Source organism: Cynoglossus semilaevis, chromosome 2 (assembly GCF_000523025.1).
Source record: "Cynoglossus semilaevis isolate Cse_v1.0 chromosome 2, Cse_v1.0, whole genome shotgun sequence".
NCBI lineage: Eukaryota > Metazoa > Chordata > Actinopteri > Pleuronectiformes > Cynoglossidae > Cynoglossus > Cynoglossus semilaevis.
The window spans coordinates 531,370-550,369 of record NC_024308.1 but is presented as its reverse complement, the minus strand read 5'-3'; the positions used below and the strand labels follow the sequence as shown (position 1 = coordinate 550,369).

Genomic DNA, 19,000 nt, shown 5'->3' with positions numbered 1-19,000 from the left:
TTTTTTACAAATTTCTTTTGCTGTATTTTGGAAAAACTATGGGTTGCGGCTGATTATTATGGGATATAAAACACTGTTCCTTTGAGAACGTTACACAGTGATGCAACTTCAAACTACTGTCTTCTTTACCCCAGGTTGAACCCACTTTTGTTTACACCAACAGTAGTGATTTTAACACATTGCCTGTTTTTAACATTAGCTGAAACTTTAGTGTGTAGAATCTATCACACCTGGATCTATGTAACAGGTTCACCAGGTGGAGACTCTGACACACACTGAGGAAACTTTGGTGGAAACTTCAACTGCAACATGTTATTTCAGAACAACATTGTTTTTTTGTTTAACTGCAGAACATGATTGTTTGTTTTTTTTTGTTTTTTTTTCAGATGTTGATGAATGTTTGTCAGGACCAGTGTGTGGACCCGACGCTCGCTGCCATAACACCAACGGATCCTTCTATTGTTCCTGTCAGCGGGATTTTGTACCAAGCGTCGGCACCAAACACTTTCATCCAGAGACTGGTGTAAGATGTAAAGGTTGGTGAGAGGACATATGTAGAAAAAGCACACCTGCAGCAACAGACATGTTTGGTTGGTTTGTTTTTTTTTTTTCACGCCCACTCTTGACTAGAGGCACAAGATGAAACTTTTCTTTTTTTTTTCCTGAGTCTGTTATGCAACATATCAAGTCAACAGACAACAGAGTCAGGCAACATTTTCTGATATGTTCAACTGCTCATAACAGTGCTCGGCTCAGCTGCCTGTGTGGAGGAGCTAGGACTTAGCTTTGACATTTCATGTATTGGTTCCTTCATACAGAGACAAACTGGGACCAAGACGATGCTTTTGTCTGTTGGTATTTTTCAGAACATCCCCAGAAATTCTGCCATGACAACATGAGCTGTATCAAAGAGACGGTTAACAAAACACTAGAATCCGTAAGTACCTTTTCTTCCACTCACGCAATCCAGCATTTGATGATAAATGTTTAAAGATATTCTCACCTAACACTAATAACAGTTGGAAAAGTTGAAGGTTGTTACTTTGGCCTCTATGACTTAGACTAAGACTGACTGTCAGTTTGGGTCAAAAGGAATGAAAGATTATTGAAGTGAATTTTATATTTGATGAAACCTACAAAATCAACATGTACTTTTATCAAAGACATTAATTAAATTTACTACTGGTTGTTTCTAAGAAAGTTCTCAGGTTTCCCAAAGGCCTTTGTAAAACTGTACTGGTTCATTAGTTCTGGAGAACAGTGCCCCCTGGGGGAAACATCTGTCATATGGATGTGTTGCAGCCAAACTTATACTATGAATCTGTGCTCACTGTCTTTTCCACTGAATGTTGAGTTCACATACTGTATCCAAATGTATGTTTTGACAACTTTGACATAATGTTATAAAAGTTAAAAAAAGAGGCAAAGAAAAAGTTGAAGTTGACAAGAGATACAGTTTGGGAGATGTTTGTGTATCAGGATTGAAGGATTTGTCTTGGCTCAATACTTTTTAGTGAAAACACAAACTCTGCAAGTGGAACAAATGTTAGTCGGTGCACGATAGTCGAGAATCTGTGAGAGCTGAGACCAAGCACTGAAGAAGAACAGTCTGTGTAAATGTCAACAGTCCAATGAAATAAACCTTCAGACCTTCAGACTATATCACATTAGAGAATGTCAGGCTACAACAATGGACAGAACCACTCAGGCCCAGGACTACTTCAGGTCCACACCACATCTTCATAATCCACCGTCAGACTGTGACACAGATATAAAAACACTCCTTTGGTCTTCGTTCCTCTGACATTAAACTATAAAAAGCTGTGTTTGGTCAGAGGGTCTGGGTTTCAGACCCATCTTCAGCTGATTGGCTCACATTGATCAGCTCACATTTCTCTCCCCTGAGTCTAAAACAACACCTCAGTACCAAACTAACACCATGTGACCTGGAGCTAACCTTGCTTCTATTCCAACTTTTTGGAGTGAGTTGCAGGTTTCAGCTTCGAAATTGCATAATGTAAAAAAAAAAATCCCAAATAAAGTTTCAAGTTTTGTATTTTTTTTTCTCTAAATCTAAATAATTCAGAAACGGTGACATCATTTATTAGATCAGCGCTGCCGTCGATTGTCGATCCCCCATCAACCATTTCTCCAGTGTGGGATCAATAAAGTTCAGTCTAATCCAATCAACACTTTCACAGCTGTTATTTCCAAACTCTTTGAACTTTAAACACTGTAATTCATTTAAAAACTCCTCTCACTGACGAAGGAAATACAATCACAAACCAGAGATATTTCCCCAAAGTGGGAGACGAGAAACAATTTGAAAATGAAATGCATCTGCCTTCCTGCACCAGACGTCAGTATCTCTGACCCTCTGTGACATCGCTGTGTCCAACTACGGGGGGCCAGGCCCTAATTTGAGAACCACTGCATACATGCTGTGATATTCTGAAGTAGTTTCAGTGACAGAGAAATTAAACTCACCACGCAGTCAAACACATTCATACTTTAAAACAAACAAATCTCTTTTTCTGACCTAGATGAGGAACCTAACGGAGCCTGAGAGTCTGCTGAAGGAAATCGCCAAACAGACGTCCGGTGAACTCACCTCCGTGGCAGTGATTGCTTATGTTGAGGCCCTGAGTCGGTCCACGTCAGCGCTGGCTGCAGGAGAAAAGAAAAACAATGTCAAACCAGCAGCCGTCAACTCAACCCTCTCAGTAATTCTTGTTTACTGCAGTTTTTTTATTTTATTTTATTTTTTCTTCCTTCAGTGTTTGGAGCTGTGCCTTAAACACAGGTTGGAGTTTGGAGTTCACAGTTCATTGTCTTCTCATCACATTCAGAGCAGATTTGAATGATCAGAGCAGTGAAAATTCAAACCAGGGGATGAACTGAAATTCAAACAGAAAATGTAGTCGGTGTGTGTGTGTGTGTGTGTGTGTGTGTGTGTGTTTTAAAGTCAGATGACTAATATTCCAGTTAACAGTGGGGTTTCCATGTGCACCAAAACAAACACTTCTGACACTTTAAAAATGATTGAAGTTGGCAGTGAAAACACATCTTATCTCAGGGTGTGGAGATAAAAACCTCAGCCCTGTAATAAATAAAAACATCAGCCTTGTTCAAACACAGGGTTAAAAACTCAGAGCAGAAACCCTTTGACATGGATCATCATTAAAAAAAAAAAAACTCTTTTTCAACAGGAATTAGTGAACGCCGTCAACAACCTGGTGGAGAGAGACGAACTCTTGGCCTGGAGCAGAATAGAAGAAGAACAAAGAGATCGCAGCATCACTAAACTTCTACACACTGTAGAAGAGAGTGCACTGACGCTGGCCCAGCAGTGCAGCTCTCCAGTGGAGCTCCAGATCAGAGCCTCTGAAATGGGTGAGTTCATTATTAACACCCTTTGGAGAATCTGATTGGAGAGCAGATGGGTTTTTTTCACTTGTTATTTATTTCATCCATATTTGCAGAACTGAAAGTCTTCACTTTTGATGCTCGTCACAACAAAGCCAACCTATTTGCCACCATGGGAGCGGATCACATAAATCTGACTTCTAAACTGAGCCCAGAGGAGGAGAGGACTGGTACGATCACCCGCTTTAGAAGAGAGAAACAAATGGAAGAAGTCTGTTCTAGCTGTCAAAGTTAAAAACCGCCGCCCGTCTGCCACGTCTTTGTATTTATGTCACAGTCATCACTTATGTTAGTCCTCTGGAAGGATTAGAATTTTTAATCTGATCAGTGACACGACAGCTGTGGATTAGAAAGAAAGTGGTTCCCTCTCCCCGTCTCTGTTCACCTCTGTTCAACAGGCAGCGTCTCCGTGGTGTTCGTCCACTACCACAGCCTCAGTGACATCCTGAAGCCCAGCAGCGACCCCGCTGTCGCCGACTACTCCTGGTACGGAGGAACAGGGGAAATCACTGTCAACTCCCGAGTCATCGCAGCCGCCGTCAAACCTGCTGACGTGTACCAGCTTGACCACGTGACCTTTACCCTGAGGCACAAGGAGGTAAAGACTGCACTCAGAGAAAAAAAATCTTTAGAAATGGTCTGAAGATTTCTCTTCTACTACACTGAGTCAATGACCAAACTGTTTTAGAAATGATATCATTCAATTCAATTCAATTATTATGCAGTACATTATAGTATAATTAGAACAAATTATATTTGTAGTTTTAGGTCAGGTCCAAACAAAGAGGAAAAGGTGTAACAGAATCTCAGTGTCGTCCATTACGGCAGCGATCTCTCAGAGAAAATGGTAAAACGGCAGAGTAAACATGGAGGGATCGGAGGATCAGGATTAATGGAGGGAAAACTTCTTTGTGGATAATGAAAATCTATGAGGAAAGTGAAATCATTATTTTTGTTGGACTCCTGAGGCCCAGCAAAAACAAAGGCTGCGTTGATTTATGCCGAGCCGTGAACACTTGCTGTAAATGGCTTTTAAAGAGCAACAATCAATAATTTGGTGTCGACTTTATTTTGGGTTTGTGTTTTCCCATGGTTTTAACCAGCACGTTGTTAATTTTATTTATTTTTTGTGGGCGGGGCTACATGAGTCCAAAGGACAAAATAGTTTCTTGTTTAAAAAAAAATGAAAACATATGATTTTTCTCAACTGTGATTTGTGTAATTTTACAGGAATGTCCTATAAAATGGAGGCGTTGTTTGACGTGTTATTTTAATTAAACCACCGTATACTAGTGGGACGGTGGATGTGCTAAGCCTCAGCATTGTGTCAGAGGAGTTAATAGCCCGGTCTGACACCACAGCACGCTGCTGCCTCATTTCCTGCTGTCAGTGCACGGTCTCCAGTGACTGTTAGAGCAACACCTACAGGAACTCACTGGTATTTTACAATAGAGAAGAAGATTCTGCAGCAAAACAGTAGGACAGAAGTCAAACAACAGCCGTGCACGGACACATGCGTGACCGCAGCCGCACGCCACAGTCGGCGCTGCACTTTCAAAGAACTTTGTCCGGCCTCCAATTAACTTTCACTACAACTTTGATGAGGCCTGCAAAAGCTGTTCTTAACCCCCTGGCGATGCCGTTTCACGGTGCAATAACTAATAAAAACAGCACTGTCCACAGTTAACTGTGCCTCTGCTGCGCTCTTATACCCTGAAGCCCACAGACACTAAAGCTGATGTGACCAAGTGTGCCTTCTGGGAGTACGAGGCGGACGGCCTGAAGGGCCGCTGGGCCACTCACGGCTGCAGGACTGTCCACGTCAACAGCAATACCACCACCTGCTCCTGTTCTCACCTCACACACTTCGCCGTCCTGATGTCGTCGGGCCGAGCCAACGTAAGTCTGCTGCTGTGAATACCCTTCTCTACTGGAGCTGCTGCTGTCAAATCTATTTTATGTTCTTACCTTCATATTGGTTTTTCTTCATGAAATAATTTATATTTTGAATTTATTGTAGAATACACCGATACATCAGAACACAATCTGATATGTGAAGGTAGAATCATAAACCACCAGACTTCATCCACGCTGCCCCAGATGATGCCTGGCAGAAAAACAAAACCAGTGACAACTCTGACATGTCCCACTCTGTGAATGAAACACCTCTCTTTCTATTCTCTTCTCAGCTGGAGGCCCACCGTACCATCCTGACCAGGATCACCCAGCTGGGGATGATCATCTCCCTCATCTGTCTGTCCATGTGTATCTTCACCTTCTGGTTCTTCAGTGAGATCCAGAGCACCAGAACCACCATCCACAAGAACCTGTGCTGCAGCCTCTTTATGGCAGAGTTTATTTTCTTGGTTGGGATCAATATGATCACACATAAGGTGAGTTTATATGCACACAAAAAAGAACCATGTTTTCATTGTTCTGCTCTGAAAGACCTCATAAATAGGGATGATTTCACGCTGTTCCTCCAGACTCCTTTTATACCAGTGGATCTCAAACAATAACATCTAAACACTTTTTAAAAAATCTTTCTGCCTTTAAATACTGAACAAAAACACACCTGAGCTGAGACAAAGGTAACATCTCGAGCCATTTTCCTCTCTCTCTCTCTCTCTCTCTCTCTCTCTCTCTTTTGTTCCTGTGAAGGTTTTCTGCTCAGTTATTGCCGGGCTGCTGCACTACTTCTTTCTGGCGGCCTTCGCCTGGATGTGCATCGAAGGCATCCATCTGTACCTGATCGTGGTCGGTGTCATCTACAACAAGGGTTTCCTGCACCGTAACTTTTACGTCTTTGGTTATGGGAGCCCTGCAGTGGTGGTGGCCATTTCTGCAACGTTAGGCTCCAAGTATTACGGCACTGATAGAGTGTAAGTGGAAAAAAAATAAATGTGGCCGTGTGTGTGTGTGTATTTATATCTATAGTTTGATGAGTGAGAACAAAAAGGCCTGTGAAGAAGCTGACTGATAAATAACATGAATTATGAATATGACACAGAAACAGCTGAGCAGATTTGGTTTACCAGGACATAAAGATGGCCGCCACTGGGATTTTTATCAAACTGTTAGAAACTGTCGTTCGTTTGAGGGCCTAGTCAGGAAACTGTCATGACTGAAAAAAAAAATTATTAATTTAAAAAAATCTCTGTGTATTTTAGGTGTTGGCTGAGCACAGAAAACCATTTCATATGGAGTTTCATTGGACCGGCTTGTTTGATCATTTTGGTGAGAGTCCTGAATGAAAATGAATAATAATAATAATAATAAGATACTAACAGTGTTTACTCTAACTGGTGTTTGTAATGAACAGGTTAATCTCTTGGCTTTTGTCGTCATCATGTACAAAGTCTACCGACACACTGCAGTGAAGAAGCCTGAGATCAGCCACTATGAAAACATCAGGTACGTTGACTACACTGAGCTGTAAACCCTGTTTCCTGTCACGCGGTGGCTTCACGTGGGCGTGTCCTCCCTCAGGTCGTGCGCCCGTGGGGCCATGGCCCTGCTGTTTGTGCTGGGGGCCACGTGGACCTTCGGGGTCCTGCACATCCTTAATGAAACCACCCTGACTGCCTATCTGTTCACCATCACTAACGCCTTCCAGGGCATGTTCATCTTCATCTTCCTCTGCGTTCTGTCCAGAAAGGCAAGACACAAAATATTTACCTAATTTTTTATTTTATTTTGTGAATATTTAGAAGTCATTTTTGGAGTGACATTAAAGAGTTTTTAGACGTCATATTATATTAAAACCTTAGCTACATTTGAATTTATTTATTTTATCAGTTTTGTGATATTAGGCTCCATGCAAGAATTTACCATGAATTTTTTACACCTTCCTTTCAGATTCAGGACGAGTATTACAGGCTTTTTAAAAACGTGCCGTGTTGTTTTGAATGTCTGAGATGATCAACGAAGTCCAACCAAAAAGCCTGAACAATGACAGTCCACAACAAAGCTCCTCCTGCTTCATCTTCTGAAGATGCACCAACCAATCCATTACATACAGTACAGACGTGAAACGATGGAACTGTTTTTCTGTACTTAAAAAATATATTTATTTTAAGCACCATGTTAGGCCATGTTCTAAATCTTATCTATCTTTGTAAAACGAAAGAAAAACAGAAGAAATCAAAACATCCGCCATTTTACCTTATTTTTCCAAGTAACACTGTCACAAAATCTCATTGTATATTTTCACTTTAATTTAATGCGGTAAGTAAATGTCTAACACTTAAATAGCATGCTCTCTTGTTAATGTGTTTCTCTCTCGTGTTCAAAATTCATTTGTAAATTATTAAAAATGAACTGTGACAAAATAAAAACAAGACTTTTTTACTTGTTAAATTATCGGTGAGAGTAAAAGGAAAAGAAGCAGCGTCTCACCCTGAGCTGAGCAGCCGTTGAAACCGGAAACTCGCCGTCAATTGCTGTCAGGTGTGTTTTTACCGTCGACGACACAGACCTAGAAGGTTGGCCTACACCGCCATCTATTGGTCATGACTGGGTACAAGTCTTTACAAAGTCAAATGTAAGAATGTATTTTCGACACATTGTGATCCTTTACGTTGTTTGCTTGGCTTTACAATTCGGCACACATTTTAGGAATATTTGGAGTAATCTAGCAAATACAAAGGTTGGATTTTATTTTTTATAATCGGGGTTTTTTTCTATTGATGTTTTTATTTCCAGAAAATAATCTACTTTAACAAACGATTTGTTTTATTAAATCTAAAAAAAAAAAAAAATTAAAATGAATACTTGATAAAAAAAAAGAAAAAATATGACGAGCTAAATGTAATTGATATTAAAACTTTGCTACAATTACTTCTACTGTTTCAGTTCTTTTAAAGACGACTCAAAACAAGGTTTTAAATGTTTTATTTGTGCTGTTATTTACATCATAGTAATTAATCCTGTAAATAAAAGTTACATCCGTTGACGTCGTGTAACCGTAGTTACAGCAGAAAACAACAAGAAAAGTGACAAAAAATGAAGATAACTGAACTTAACATGAATTGATTAACTACATGTTTTTGACATGTACGTTTTTACATGTTAAGAAGAAAACAGTATGTGACGGCAGTGCCCTCTTGTGGCCACTTGTGCTATTGAAGATCCAGTAAAAAGCAGATGGTCAGGTGAATGAAAGCCTGAAGGATGAAAGAGATTTTGATGGCTGAGGAAATACTTGAGTATGATTAGAGGCTGGACTCCTGTGATGTTGATGACAATAAAAGACAGAGTGAACAGACTGGCGGCTGATTGCTGCTTGATGTCATCACCCTCCGACTGCACACATGAGCCGGGTTGTTTGCGGAGCCCTTTAGGCTGAGGCTCATTTTGTTAAAACCGTCATGGAGAGCTGTAATGCTTCATGCTGCTTGACTTTGTTGCACCCAGGAGGGGTAATTAGTGATGCTGGGAACAAGGTATAAAATCAGAGAGCAGGGGTTTTACTCTAATATTGGAAAAGTAAAACATTGAAAGAGCAAACATCCTCCTCCAGTACAGCAGAGTCTGATCCACGGAGAATCACTGACTCAACCACAGACACACTTTTATATAAACACTGACCCAAGGAGTAAAGATGTTCAGCTGGATTCAAACCCAAACCCTGGACACATGGTTGTCCAGAATGTTCTCCTTCTTTGTGGCCCAGTGGTGGACTGTTGACCAGACTGTGGGTCCCGTCCTCATCTGTGGACGTCTCGTCCTGAAACACATCACAGACTGTTGTTTGATTCTCAGTGTGTGTGTGTGTGTGTGTGTTCACTGATCCTAGGTCTTCAAATGGTCACAGACGTAGGACACACGTGTGTCTGTGGTTCAAACCCAAACAGCGGGCACATGTGTGTCTGTGGTTCAAACCCAAACAGCTCTTATCTGTGAAGCTCATGTCGCTCTGACAATGTCACAGGTCAACGCGGCTCTGAAACCACCAAACATTCACTTCGTTTGAATTCAGTCCATGCCGACAAAATCACTGGACCACAACCTGGAACCTGCTATAAAAGAGCAGATGTGAACTTCTGGCTTCTACTCCTTCAGTCTCACCATGAGGGGCCTCCGTCTGCTCCTCCTCTGCTGCTGCGTGGCCCTGGCCAGTAAGTTTCGTTTGATAACTTTACGATATGATGGAGAAAGATCAGAAACTATGACTGCTGTGTAGATGTTAGATTAGATTAGATCCGATTAGATTAGATCAGATCAGATTAGATTAGATTCGATTCGATTCGATTCGATTCGATTCGATTCGATTCGATTAGATTAGATTAGATTCGATTCGATTCGATTAGATTAGATTAGATATTATGGACAGCCTGTGCATCAAGATCTTGTAAATACAAAGGAACGTATGAATTCAAATCTAATAGAAAATATAATTCATATCAATCTATTTTATGTTTCCAAGTCTGTAGTTTCATTCACAAACATATTTTATTTCTATTTTTTATATTTCTGTAGTTTCATTCACAAACATATTTTATCATTAGTTCATAAGAATAATTTTCTTAATTAACTTAATTCTAATCAATTAGTTAATTAAACCAAAGTATTTTTATTAGATAGATTATCACAACAGTTTTATTCCTAATGCCCTGGCTTTTCTTTATGTTTTTTATTTTATTTTATTTATTTCATCAAAACCTTTGACCTTTGACCTTTTCAGCAACCCAAAACCTCAGTTACGGTGAGTCTTTACATTTTTATCAACATCACATCAACATTTTACACTCAACACAGAACATATAAAATATCATTGAACGTTTGTCGAACATTTCAGAGCTGAAACTCAACCCACAGATGTCGTACGAGTACAGATACGAGGGAGTTGTGAAATTTGGACTTGGAATCCCAAATGTGGCCGAGTCTGGTGTGAGGTTGACCTGTAAGGTCAACATTGCTGGTCTGTCTGCACAGACGTTTGCTCTGAAGGTAAATCTGAGAAGAAAATTCTGACAAAGTGACGATCTGTTTGTTCAGTGTTGACAAACCTCTCTCTCCCTCTCTCTCTCCCCCCTCTAAGATTTCAGACTTAGTCTTTAACAAGCTCAATGGTGTCCCTGGTCAAACCAGCTTCAGTGCCTCACCGAAGATCGCCGGGCGAATCTCCGCCCAGCTCAACAATCCCATCATGTTTGAGTACGTCAGCGGACACATCGGGGACATCCGCGCCTCTGCTGCCGTTTCTGACACAGTGCTCAACATCGTGAGGGGGATCCTGGGCTTCTTCCAAGTCACCCTCAAAACAACACAGAGGGTTTATGAACTAGAGGAAGTAAGAACACGCTGCTCAGTCTCCATCTACCCAAAAAAAAAACAGTGAAATGATCAAACCCATCTGTTGGATTTGTTCAGGTTGGCATCCACGGGATGTGCCAGAGCCACTACACTATTGAAGAAAACAAGGAAACGAAGGACATGAGCGTCACTAAGGTGGTGGACGTCGACAACTGCAGGGAGAAGGCAGCCGTGTACAGCGGCCTGGCTACTGCGGTGCTGGACGAGGCGGCCAGACGGGTCAGTGAGTCCTCGCAAAAACAAACGTCTCCATATTTATCAGTAAACCCAGCTGAAGTGGAGCTTGTTCCTGCGTCTGTCCCGTCCAACCCAGAGAGGTGAATCCATCGCCACCACAGTGCGATACATCCACACAGTCCGACCCACAGCAGAGGGAGGGGTGGTCACCAAGGCCCAGGCCCTGGAGAGGCAGTTCTTCACTCCCTTCAATGTGAAGGGTGGCACGCTCAAGATGCAGGCGACGTGAGACCAAAGACAAACGTGAGCTTCACGCCCCGCTGTCCAAAATGTCCTCTACTGATCACATCTCCTACAGGAAGGAGCTGGTACTGCTGGACGTACGCGGGGCAGAGAGGGCCGTCATATTCAGGGCAGCGGAGAGCAGAGGGAACATGGTTTTTAAATTTGTTGATGCCTCGGTCAATATCCCAGTATTGATGCAGAACCTCAAGGACCCGGTGCCAAAGGCAAAGATCCTCAACAACAACAACAACAACAAACGGCTAGAATATTATTAGCAACAATAACAATAATCTTCTGCAGAGTTTTTTGCTGACATCGCACTTCCATGCTAATTTATCTTCCAGGCTGTTGAGCTGATTAAGCGTCTGGCCGATGCTAACATTTACCAGATCGACAGTTCAACGACTGAGGACACGATAAAAGTCTATCAGTTGTTGAGAGCGATGCCTTTTGAAGGATTAGAGGAGCTGTGGAAGAATCTGTCTACAAATGATGAATATCGGTAAGTCTGACACATTTAGGCGTCGTCTTCTGCTGGTCTGGGCAACAGAGGACATGGACGTGTTTTTGTTTTGTTTTAAATGTTCTTTAAATGTTCAAAAACAAATGTCAAATGTCCATGGATGTCAGAGATGAAGTGGTGCCTTCAAAGTAGAACTTCTTAGATCCTACGGTGTGAAACCAAACCATGTAAATGTCCACATCTGAACAGCAGTAAGACCAGAGCTGAAGTCTAGACTTCAAGGACCACTCTTCTGTTTCCTCTCACAGACGTTGGCTCTTGGACATGGTTGTTGAGGTTGGTGATGCCAGACTGTTGAAGTTTCTGGAGAAGAGGTTTCTGGCTGGTGACATGACCCCGCTTCACGCCATGCAAATCATGTTGCTGTCAATGAACCATCTCCGACCTCTGCCAGAGTTGGTTGAATTAGCCAAAGTGAGTCTGTGTTTTTAAGGACACATTTTTCTACTTGAACCAAAAAAAATAAAAAATAAAAACCTCCTTTTTGATTTTGAAGACATTATCAGAGATGATGTCACAAAGACTTCCTGTGAAGACATTTTCAGAGATGATGTCACAAAGACTTCCTGTGTGTTTTTGTTTGTTTTTGCAGGTGTTCCTGAATATGCCCTTCACTAAGTCCAACATCTACCTGTGGCATGGAGTTGTTCTTTCCTATGGTTCTCTGGTCTACAAACACTGTGCTTATTACACCCCCTGCCCCGTGGCTGCTGTTCAGGTAAAAACAACCAGATAAGAACAAGAAGAAAACAGAAACATTCAGAAATTAATTTCAATGAACACCGAGTTTGAACACATTAAAAATGATCTGGGAAAAATAGTTGCCGGTGGAATAAAGCCAGTAGGTGGCAGCATTGCAATTCAAACGATGTGGTTTGAATTTGGTTTTCAAACAGGGAGATGGAATAAAACGTTGAATTAGTTTAGCAAAGCTATTTTAAAACAATAAAATGCAAAAAGGTCTAAAAATGAACTTTCTTTTTAAAACCAAGAAGGTGGTAACTGTGTTGTCTTAGTTTAGAAAGGCTATTTCACAATACATTTCAGGTTTGACTGTTTTTTCAGCCACTGCTGGACATGGCCACGGAGGCTCTGAGGACGAAGAACGAGGCCGACATGGTGCTGGTCCTCAAAGCTCTGGGCAACGCAGGTCATCCAGGAAGCATTAAAACCATCATCCGCTTCCTGCCCGGAGTGGCGGCCGTACCCGTGGACCTGCCGCCCCGTGTGCTGAGTGCAGCTGTGCAGTCAATGAGACTGATAGCTGCAAGAGATCCTCACAGTGTACGAGCAACACACACACACACACACACACACACACAGAGATAATAAAGGTTCTTTTCCTTCTATTCAGCCACAGAGGAAGTTGATGTTTTTAGAGTGATCTTTAAATCGATTCTGTTTTCAGGTCCAAGACGTAGCCCTGACTCTGTTCCTGGAAAAGAACCTTCCCAGCGACATACGTATGTTGGCCTTGATGATGCTGTTTGAGGCCAAGCCGTCCATGTCTCTGGTCTCCACCTTAGCCACCCACCTACAGCAGGAGAGCGACCTCCACCTCGTCAGCTTCTCATTCTCCCTACTGAAAAGTCTGGCTCGATCACGTACCCCAGAAAACCATGCCCTGTAAGAACAAGGGGTTTTTCTTTTTCAACTTTTGACTTTACATGAAAAACCAACCCTCGTTCTGTGAATCCCTGACACAGAGTCACGGCCTGTAACGTAGCTGTGAAGATCCTGGCTCCTAAATACGGCCGTCTGAGTTATCACTACAGCAAAGCCCTGAGACTGGACTGGTTCAGTGGTATGTGGACCTACAGTACAATCTTTAGGGTTCACTACAATAAATAGAAACTGTAACAGTGGAGTTTCACCCTGACAGACGAGTACCTGATGGGAACAGCGGCCGAGGCGTTTATGCTAAAAGGAGCAACAAGAGTCGTTCCAAGTGAAATCATCATGAAGTGGAAAATGAATTTCATCGGCAGAATTCTGCAGCTCTTGGAGGTACAGTGTGTACTACAGTGTGTACTACAGTGTGTACTACAGTGTGTAGTACTGTAGTACAGTGTGTTGCTAAACCAAGTTGCCCTTTACTTGAACCAACATTTCATCTTCAAATCACTGTTGTCGTTCACGTGCTACAGATCGGTGTCAGAGCCGACGGAATCAAAGAGTTGTTTGGTGCCAACATCCCTGCGTTTAAAGGAGATTTAAGTTTCACAGATTTCCAGGCTATTCTCAGTGTGGTGAGTACGACGAAAGGTCGGAAGAAGAAACACGTCTGAAGGTGAAGGCCTCAGGTGTGTTTGGGTGACTCCTGTGTTGTTTTGTGGCCATTTTTTAAGCTTAAAAACTGGGAAAATCTTCCGACTGACCAGCCCGTCTTCACCGCCTATTCCCGAGCCTCTGGACAGGAGTGGTTCTTCACTGACATCAACAAAGACCTGATCCAGAACATCGTCGGGGTGAGAAAATGTCTAGGTAGCATCATTTCTGGTCGTGTCCAAAGCCTCCGCAGCACCGACCGTTCTCCCTCTGACCTCTGACCTCCTCTACAGGCCATCAGTCCAGATGCTGGGAAGGAGCGCCCTCTGTGGACTGTTATTGAGAACTTGCAAAAGGGAACATCATGGCATTGGACCAGGGCATTCCTCATCTTTGAGGCTCGATTCTTCCAAGCGACCACTCTGGGTCTACCAGTTGAGATCAGCAAGTACTATGAGGCGGTCAACGGGATCACTACGAACGGTCAGGAACCAAATCTCAGCACGGACTTCTTTATTTGTTCCTTTATGTCCTTTGAAAAATCTGAAGTTGCTCTTGTTCTTTGTACTGTAGCAAAAGCTGCGGTCAATCCACCACTGACCCAGAATCTAGGACAACTCCTTACGTCTGAAGTTGCCCTGGAGACCGACGGATTTATTGGGTAAAAAGTTGTTCAATTTTATAAAAAGCTTCACTTGCAGAATGTTGAGTTCTCAGAAGCAGCTGCAAATGTGTGTTCCGTCCTTCACCTTCTGTCAACAGGTGCACCAAAGACTTTTGGATCACCTACGGCATCAACACAGAACTGTTCCAGTCCGGCATCGAGTTCAAGGCCAAAACCCAACATGCTGTTCCGTGGAAGTTTTCAGTCAAGATGAACGTCCGGGAAAAGAAGTTTGAGTTTGACCTACCAGCGTTTAAGAAAGAAGTTGAACTTTTTTCTGTCCGGTACGTAGCAATAAATAGAGAGAACAAAATCATTTGGAAAAAAGAATATGAATCTCTGACTGACTCTATGACTGACTCTCTGACTTACTCTCTGACTGACTCTCTAACTGACTCTCGGACTGAATCTCTGACTGACTCTCTAACTGACTCTCTGACTGCCGCTCTGACTGACTCTCTAACTGACTCTCTGACTTACTCTCTGACTGACTACCTGCCTGAATCTCTGACTGAATCTCTGACTGACTCTATGACTGACTCTCTGACTTACTCTCTGACTGACTACCTGCCTGAATCTCTGACTGAATCTCTGACTGAATCTCTGACTGAATCTCTGACTGACTCTCTGATCCCTGTCCTCTCTGTCACACACTGTCATCACTGTCAGTAAATGTAGCGTGGTGTCTGTTTACAACCACCAGGTCCAATGTGTACGTAGTCTCTAGAAACATCGAGGAACCAGACAAGGCTAAAATGACCCCAATAATGCCAAAGGATGGTGACTCGGACCATGAGGTCGTCCACGTGGATCCCTCAGTGGTGAAGCCTGAGTCCAAACCAGTACGATATCTTCAAAAAAAAAAAAAAGAAAAAAAGAATCATGTTTGACTTCATCAAAGCAGAATTCTACTGAAGGTCTTTGTGAATTCACAGATGGTCAGAGCCAACACTTGGCATCCAGTTACAAAAATGTGTACCGAGAGCAACATCTACGGAGTGGGAGCTTGTGTGGAGTCTGAGTTAAGGAGGGAGTTCTACCACGAGGAATATCCCCTCTACTACTTCCTGGGATACACAGCATTTGCCTTTAAACTAACCCCAGGTAATAACAGATACTTTTATTAACAACAGTTTTATCTCAAGTCACTGTTTCTTTAACACTGGGAAATTCACTTTACACCATTTGTTAACACAACATCTGGATTGATATCAGCCCAGACAAACAAACCCATGGAGAGAATTCACTTTGAGCTCAACCTGAACCCCAGCAGCAGACAGCCAATGAATGCACAGCAACTGCTCCGAGCTCTGAGAAGACTGTCCAAGGTTTTTATCTTCCTCTGTAAAAGTCACAATGTCTTAACCTGTGATTCTGTTTGATCAGGTTTGATAATAACAACAATAACAATAATAATAACAACAACAACAATAATAATAATAATAATAATAATAATAATAATAATAATAATAATAATAATAATAATAATAATAATAATAATAATAATAATAATAATAATAATAATAATAATAATAATAATAATAATAATAATAATAATAATAATAATAATAATAATAATCCTGGACTGTTCCTGACAGGAAGCTGCTCAGAGACATCGTCTGTCCTCAAACTCTGCCTCCAGTGGTCAAAGCCAACAGGACAGTAGAGTGGAGGTAAAACCGTCCAGGCTGCGTCACACCTGTTCCATCTCCACCTCTGAACTAACGTTTGTTCTTGTTATTTATCCCAGTTTGTGGACTCAGCGCCCGCTCCTGTGTTCAACGTGAAAGCTTTTGCCGTTGGTGGGAATGAAAAGCCTGAGGGATACGAGGCGTGTGTGTACTACACACCTGAGGCCAACATGAAGAACACACAGCTGATTGTGTCTCAGGTTGGAGACGACACCAACTGGAAGATGTGCTTGGACGCCAGTGTGATCTCCCATTCTGGGCTTCAGGTAAAGAAGAGGACACAGTGTGTAATTTATCACAGAAAACGCGACTCTTTGATTGGTTTGTTCTCTTTCTGGACTCATGGTCACCGTGAAGAGGAGTTCTGCACTGACACAGATTTCCTCTGACGTTCTCCAAGTCGCCACACACACCTGGGTCACACACACACACACACACACCGTACAGGACTATTTGTGTCCGACAGATAAATACTGTTGCCCCCTCTAATGGCTGAAGAAGAAACTGTCAGACTGCGTCATGCGTTTGTTGACTCATCCGTCACAGCCAATCGATAGAAAGTGTGTGAACCTGTCAGACGGCTGTTTGGAGTTTCTCCTCACAATCGATCTTTCTTTCCTGTTTGGTTCAGACACACATCCGATGGGGATCTGAATGTCAGTCGTATGAAATGTCAATAAAAGCCAACGCTGGGCGTCTGCCTGGGTCTCTGCCAACACTGAGAGCCAAAGTTCACTGGAGCACAATCCCTGAGACCATGGCTGCGATGGGCCGACGGTAGAAACAAACAAATATATATTTATGGACATCTATATACGCAGACATAGATTCCTGGATGTTAGCTATGATTTTTTTTTTAATTTTTTCCAGAGTGGAGAGCTACATCCCAAAAAAAATTTTTCCAGAGTGGAGAGCTACATCCCAGGCGTGGCTCTGCTTCTCGGCTTCTCTGAGCAACATGAGACAAATGTCAAACAGGAAGTGACGGCGTCAGTTGTTGCTGCCTCGGCCGACAGTGTTGACGTGAAGCTCAAACTCCCAGAGGTGGCGCTCTCATCTTCTTTACATTCATTTATTTCTAATGAAAATCTGTTGCCTGTCAATCATCTGGACTGTTGTTCTACTTCCTGTCATCAGTACACAGTTTACCGGAAGGCCATTCCATTTCCTCTGCCACCTGTCAGTTTTGAGGAGGTTCAATCTGACGCCAGGAACGGGACGAGGGACGGATTTGGACAAACATAAAAACGTGAGACTTGTCGAACATCCAAACATCCATGAACTCAGAGAACGTGGCTGCTGACGCTTTCTTCACTTCATGATCTGTGGTTTGTGTTTCAGAAGGTCAAAGGTCACAGGGCGGAGCCAGATGCCTTCCTCACAGAGGTAGCAGTGCATTCTAAACGTTGCCACGGTGATAAACATGATATTATCATAACGGCTGTATAGATAATACTTCAGAATAAAATCGTACGAATTCTACCCTTTATTCTCAAATGTTTCACTTTAAAAAGACAACGTGCAAAGATTTCAGATTCCAATCAGATCATCAAACTAAAGACCGCAAATTAATCTATTTTTGTGCGTTTGTGTAACAGCAATGGTAAAAAAAAAAAAAGATTTATAGTCACATCAAGCTCCGCCTACAGTAGGGCGGTTAGAGACAGTGTGTAAAAGTACGGTAAAACCAAACGCTGGCCAGTCTCCACTGAGAGGTGAATGTTTACCAGGTCTGTGTGACCTTCTGGGTTTGGTCAACGGGGTTGTTTGCAGATAACGGTGTCACCACAGGAGCCTGGGCAGAGAACACTGTGTCCCTGGTTAAATAGACCCAGTTCAAATATGAGCTGCACGTGTTTTAGAAACACATGATCCATTTAATCAAATCAACATTAACATTTCTGCATCTTTTTCAATGTCATTGTACCCCTGCTGTTCAACGGCAATAAAGACTGTTCTGTTCTGTTCTGTTCTAGACATACATTTATAATGTCCCCTCCATGTTCTACTTACATCTCTAGTGTCTGTTGGTCCAGAGTGCAGATCCACACCTAATAACAGGCTGTCTCTGGGATCAGGGTGAACTGACCTTGTTTTGACGTGTCTTCAGCTGATGAAATCAGCTGGCCAGAAATCATTAGAGAATGATTGATGGGGTAATTTGGAGGAGGAGGTCCAGGACATCTCCTCCCTCCTTATTACCACTCACTCTGCTGGTGATGCGCCTCATTAGGCACAATGTACAGGAATGTGGTGAATCTATCTGACAGTGTAGCCGATAAGAGGCCGAGCTGAGTCGGAAGTTCTCTCTGTGTCACATACATCAACGCTGCCCAAGAAGACACAGGTTTGGAATAAAACAGGTCGATTATACATTTATTTTAATCTAAATCATCGTGTGTGATTTACAGTTTAAACACTAGAGGACGGTATTGGACAATTTATTAAATTGAGTCCACGTGTTATGGTCGTTTTATAACGAGCTGCAGTTTGAGCTCTGCTGGAATCACATCCTTCCTCCAGGTAATTCCACATGAACTCTCTGGTTCTGGTTCTGGTTCTGGTTCTGGTTCTGTCTAAACAAACACAGACAATCAAGTGTCTTCTTCTGATCTTTACTACCTTATACTAAGATAGTAATATATATAG

The 19,000-nt window shown here is 42.3% G+C and overlaps 3 protein-coding genes across 10 annotated transcripts in view; 2 read left to right on the top strand and 1 right to left on the bottom strand.

Moving 5' to 3' along the window:
* adgrl2a (adhesion G protein-coupled receptor L2a) overlaps positions 1 to 3,948 on the bottom strand; it is a 194,200-nt gene extending 190,252 nt beyond the window's left edge. For all 8 annotated transcript variants that reach the window (XM_025064450.1, XM_025064456.1, XM_025064459.1 and 5 more), the window contains exons 1-2: positions 3,812 to 3,948; positions 2,612 to 2,667 (exon numbers count right to left, since the gene is read on the bottom strand). The gene's annotated coding sequence lies outside the window, so the exon portion shown is untranslated. The remainder of the gene's footprint in view (positions 1 to 2,611; positions 2,668 to 3,811) is intronic.
* Positions 1 to 7,757, top strand: part of adgrl4 (adhesion G protein-coupled receptor L4) — an 11,890-nt gene extending 4,133 nt beyond the window's left edge. Inside the window, exons 4-16 of the mRNA XM_008328956.3 lie at positions 387 to 536; positions 867 to 937; positions 2,544 to 2,723; positions 3,210 to 3,393; positions 3,483 to 3,596; positions 3,825 to 4,024; positions 5,146 to 5,325; positions 5,616 to 5,819; positions 6,088 to 6,308; positions 6,597 to 6,663; positions 6,749 to 6,840; positions 6,916 to 7,084; positions 7,285 to 7,757. Of these exons, the coding sequence (XP_008327178.2) occupies positions 387 to 536; positions 867 to 937; positions 2,544 to 2,723; positions 3,210 to 3,393; positions 3,483 to 3,596; positions 3,825 to 4,024; positions 5,146 to 5,325; positions 5,616 to 5,819; positions 6,088 to 6,308; positions 6,597 to 6,663; positions 6,749 to 6,840; positions 6,916 to 7,084; positions 7,285 to 7,347 (1,895 nt within the window). The 3' untranslated portion in view covers positions 7,348 to 7,757. The remainder of the gene's footprint in view (positions 1 to 386; positions 537 to 866; positions 938 to 2,543; positions 2,724 to 3,209; positions 3,394 to 3,482; positions 3,597 to 3,824; positions 4,025 to 5,145; positions 5,326 to 5,615; positions 5,820 to 6,087; positions 6,309 to 6,596; positions 6,664 to 6,748; positions 6,841 to 6,915; positions 7,085 to 7,284) is intronic.
* Positions 7,758 to 9,432: 1,675 nt separating this feature from the next.
* On the top strand, positions 9,433 to 18,400 carry vtg3 (vitellogenin 3, phosvitinless). Its single transcript, XM_008329605.2, has 28 exons — positions 9,433 to 9,545; positions 10,112 to 10,132; positions 10,226 to 10,377; positions 10,469 to 10,720; positions 10,801 to 10,962; positions 11,057 to 11,205; positions 11,279 to 11,429; positions 11,550 to 11,707; positions 11,977 to 12,142; positions 12,321 to 12,446; positions 12,794 to 13,012; positions 13,137 to 13,354; positions 13,435 to 13,532; positions 13,611 to 13,735; positions 13,876 to 13,977; positions 14,077 to 14,196; positions 14,290 to 14,479; positions 14,570 to 14,657; positions 14,759 to 14,944; positions 15,364 to 15,502; positions 15,596 to 15,764; positions 15,876 to 15,988; positions 16,259 to 16,333; positions 16,411 to 16,617; positions 16,983 to 17,128; positions 17,257 to 17,395; positions 17,489 to 17,600; positions 17,693 to 18,400. The coding sequence occupies exons 1-27, from the start codon at positions 9,497 to 9,499 to the stop codon at positions 17,594 to 17,596; spliced, it is 3,828 nt and encodes a 1,275-aa protein (XP_008327827.1). The 5' UTR covers positions 9,433 to 9,496; the 3' UTR covers positions 17,597 to 17,600; positions 17,693 to 18,400.
* The last annotated feature ends 600 nt before the right edge of the window (positions 18,401 to 19,000 follow it).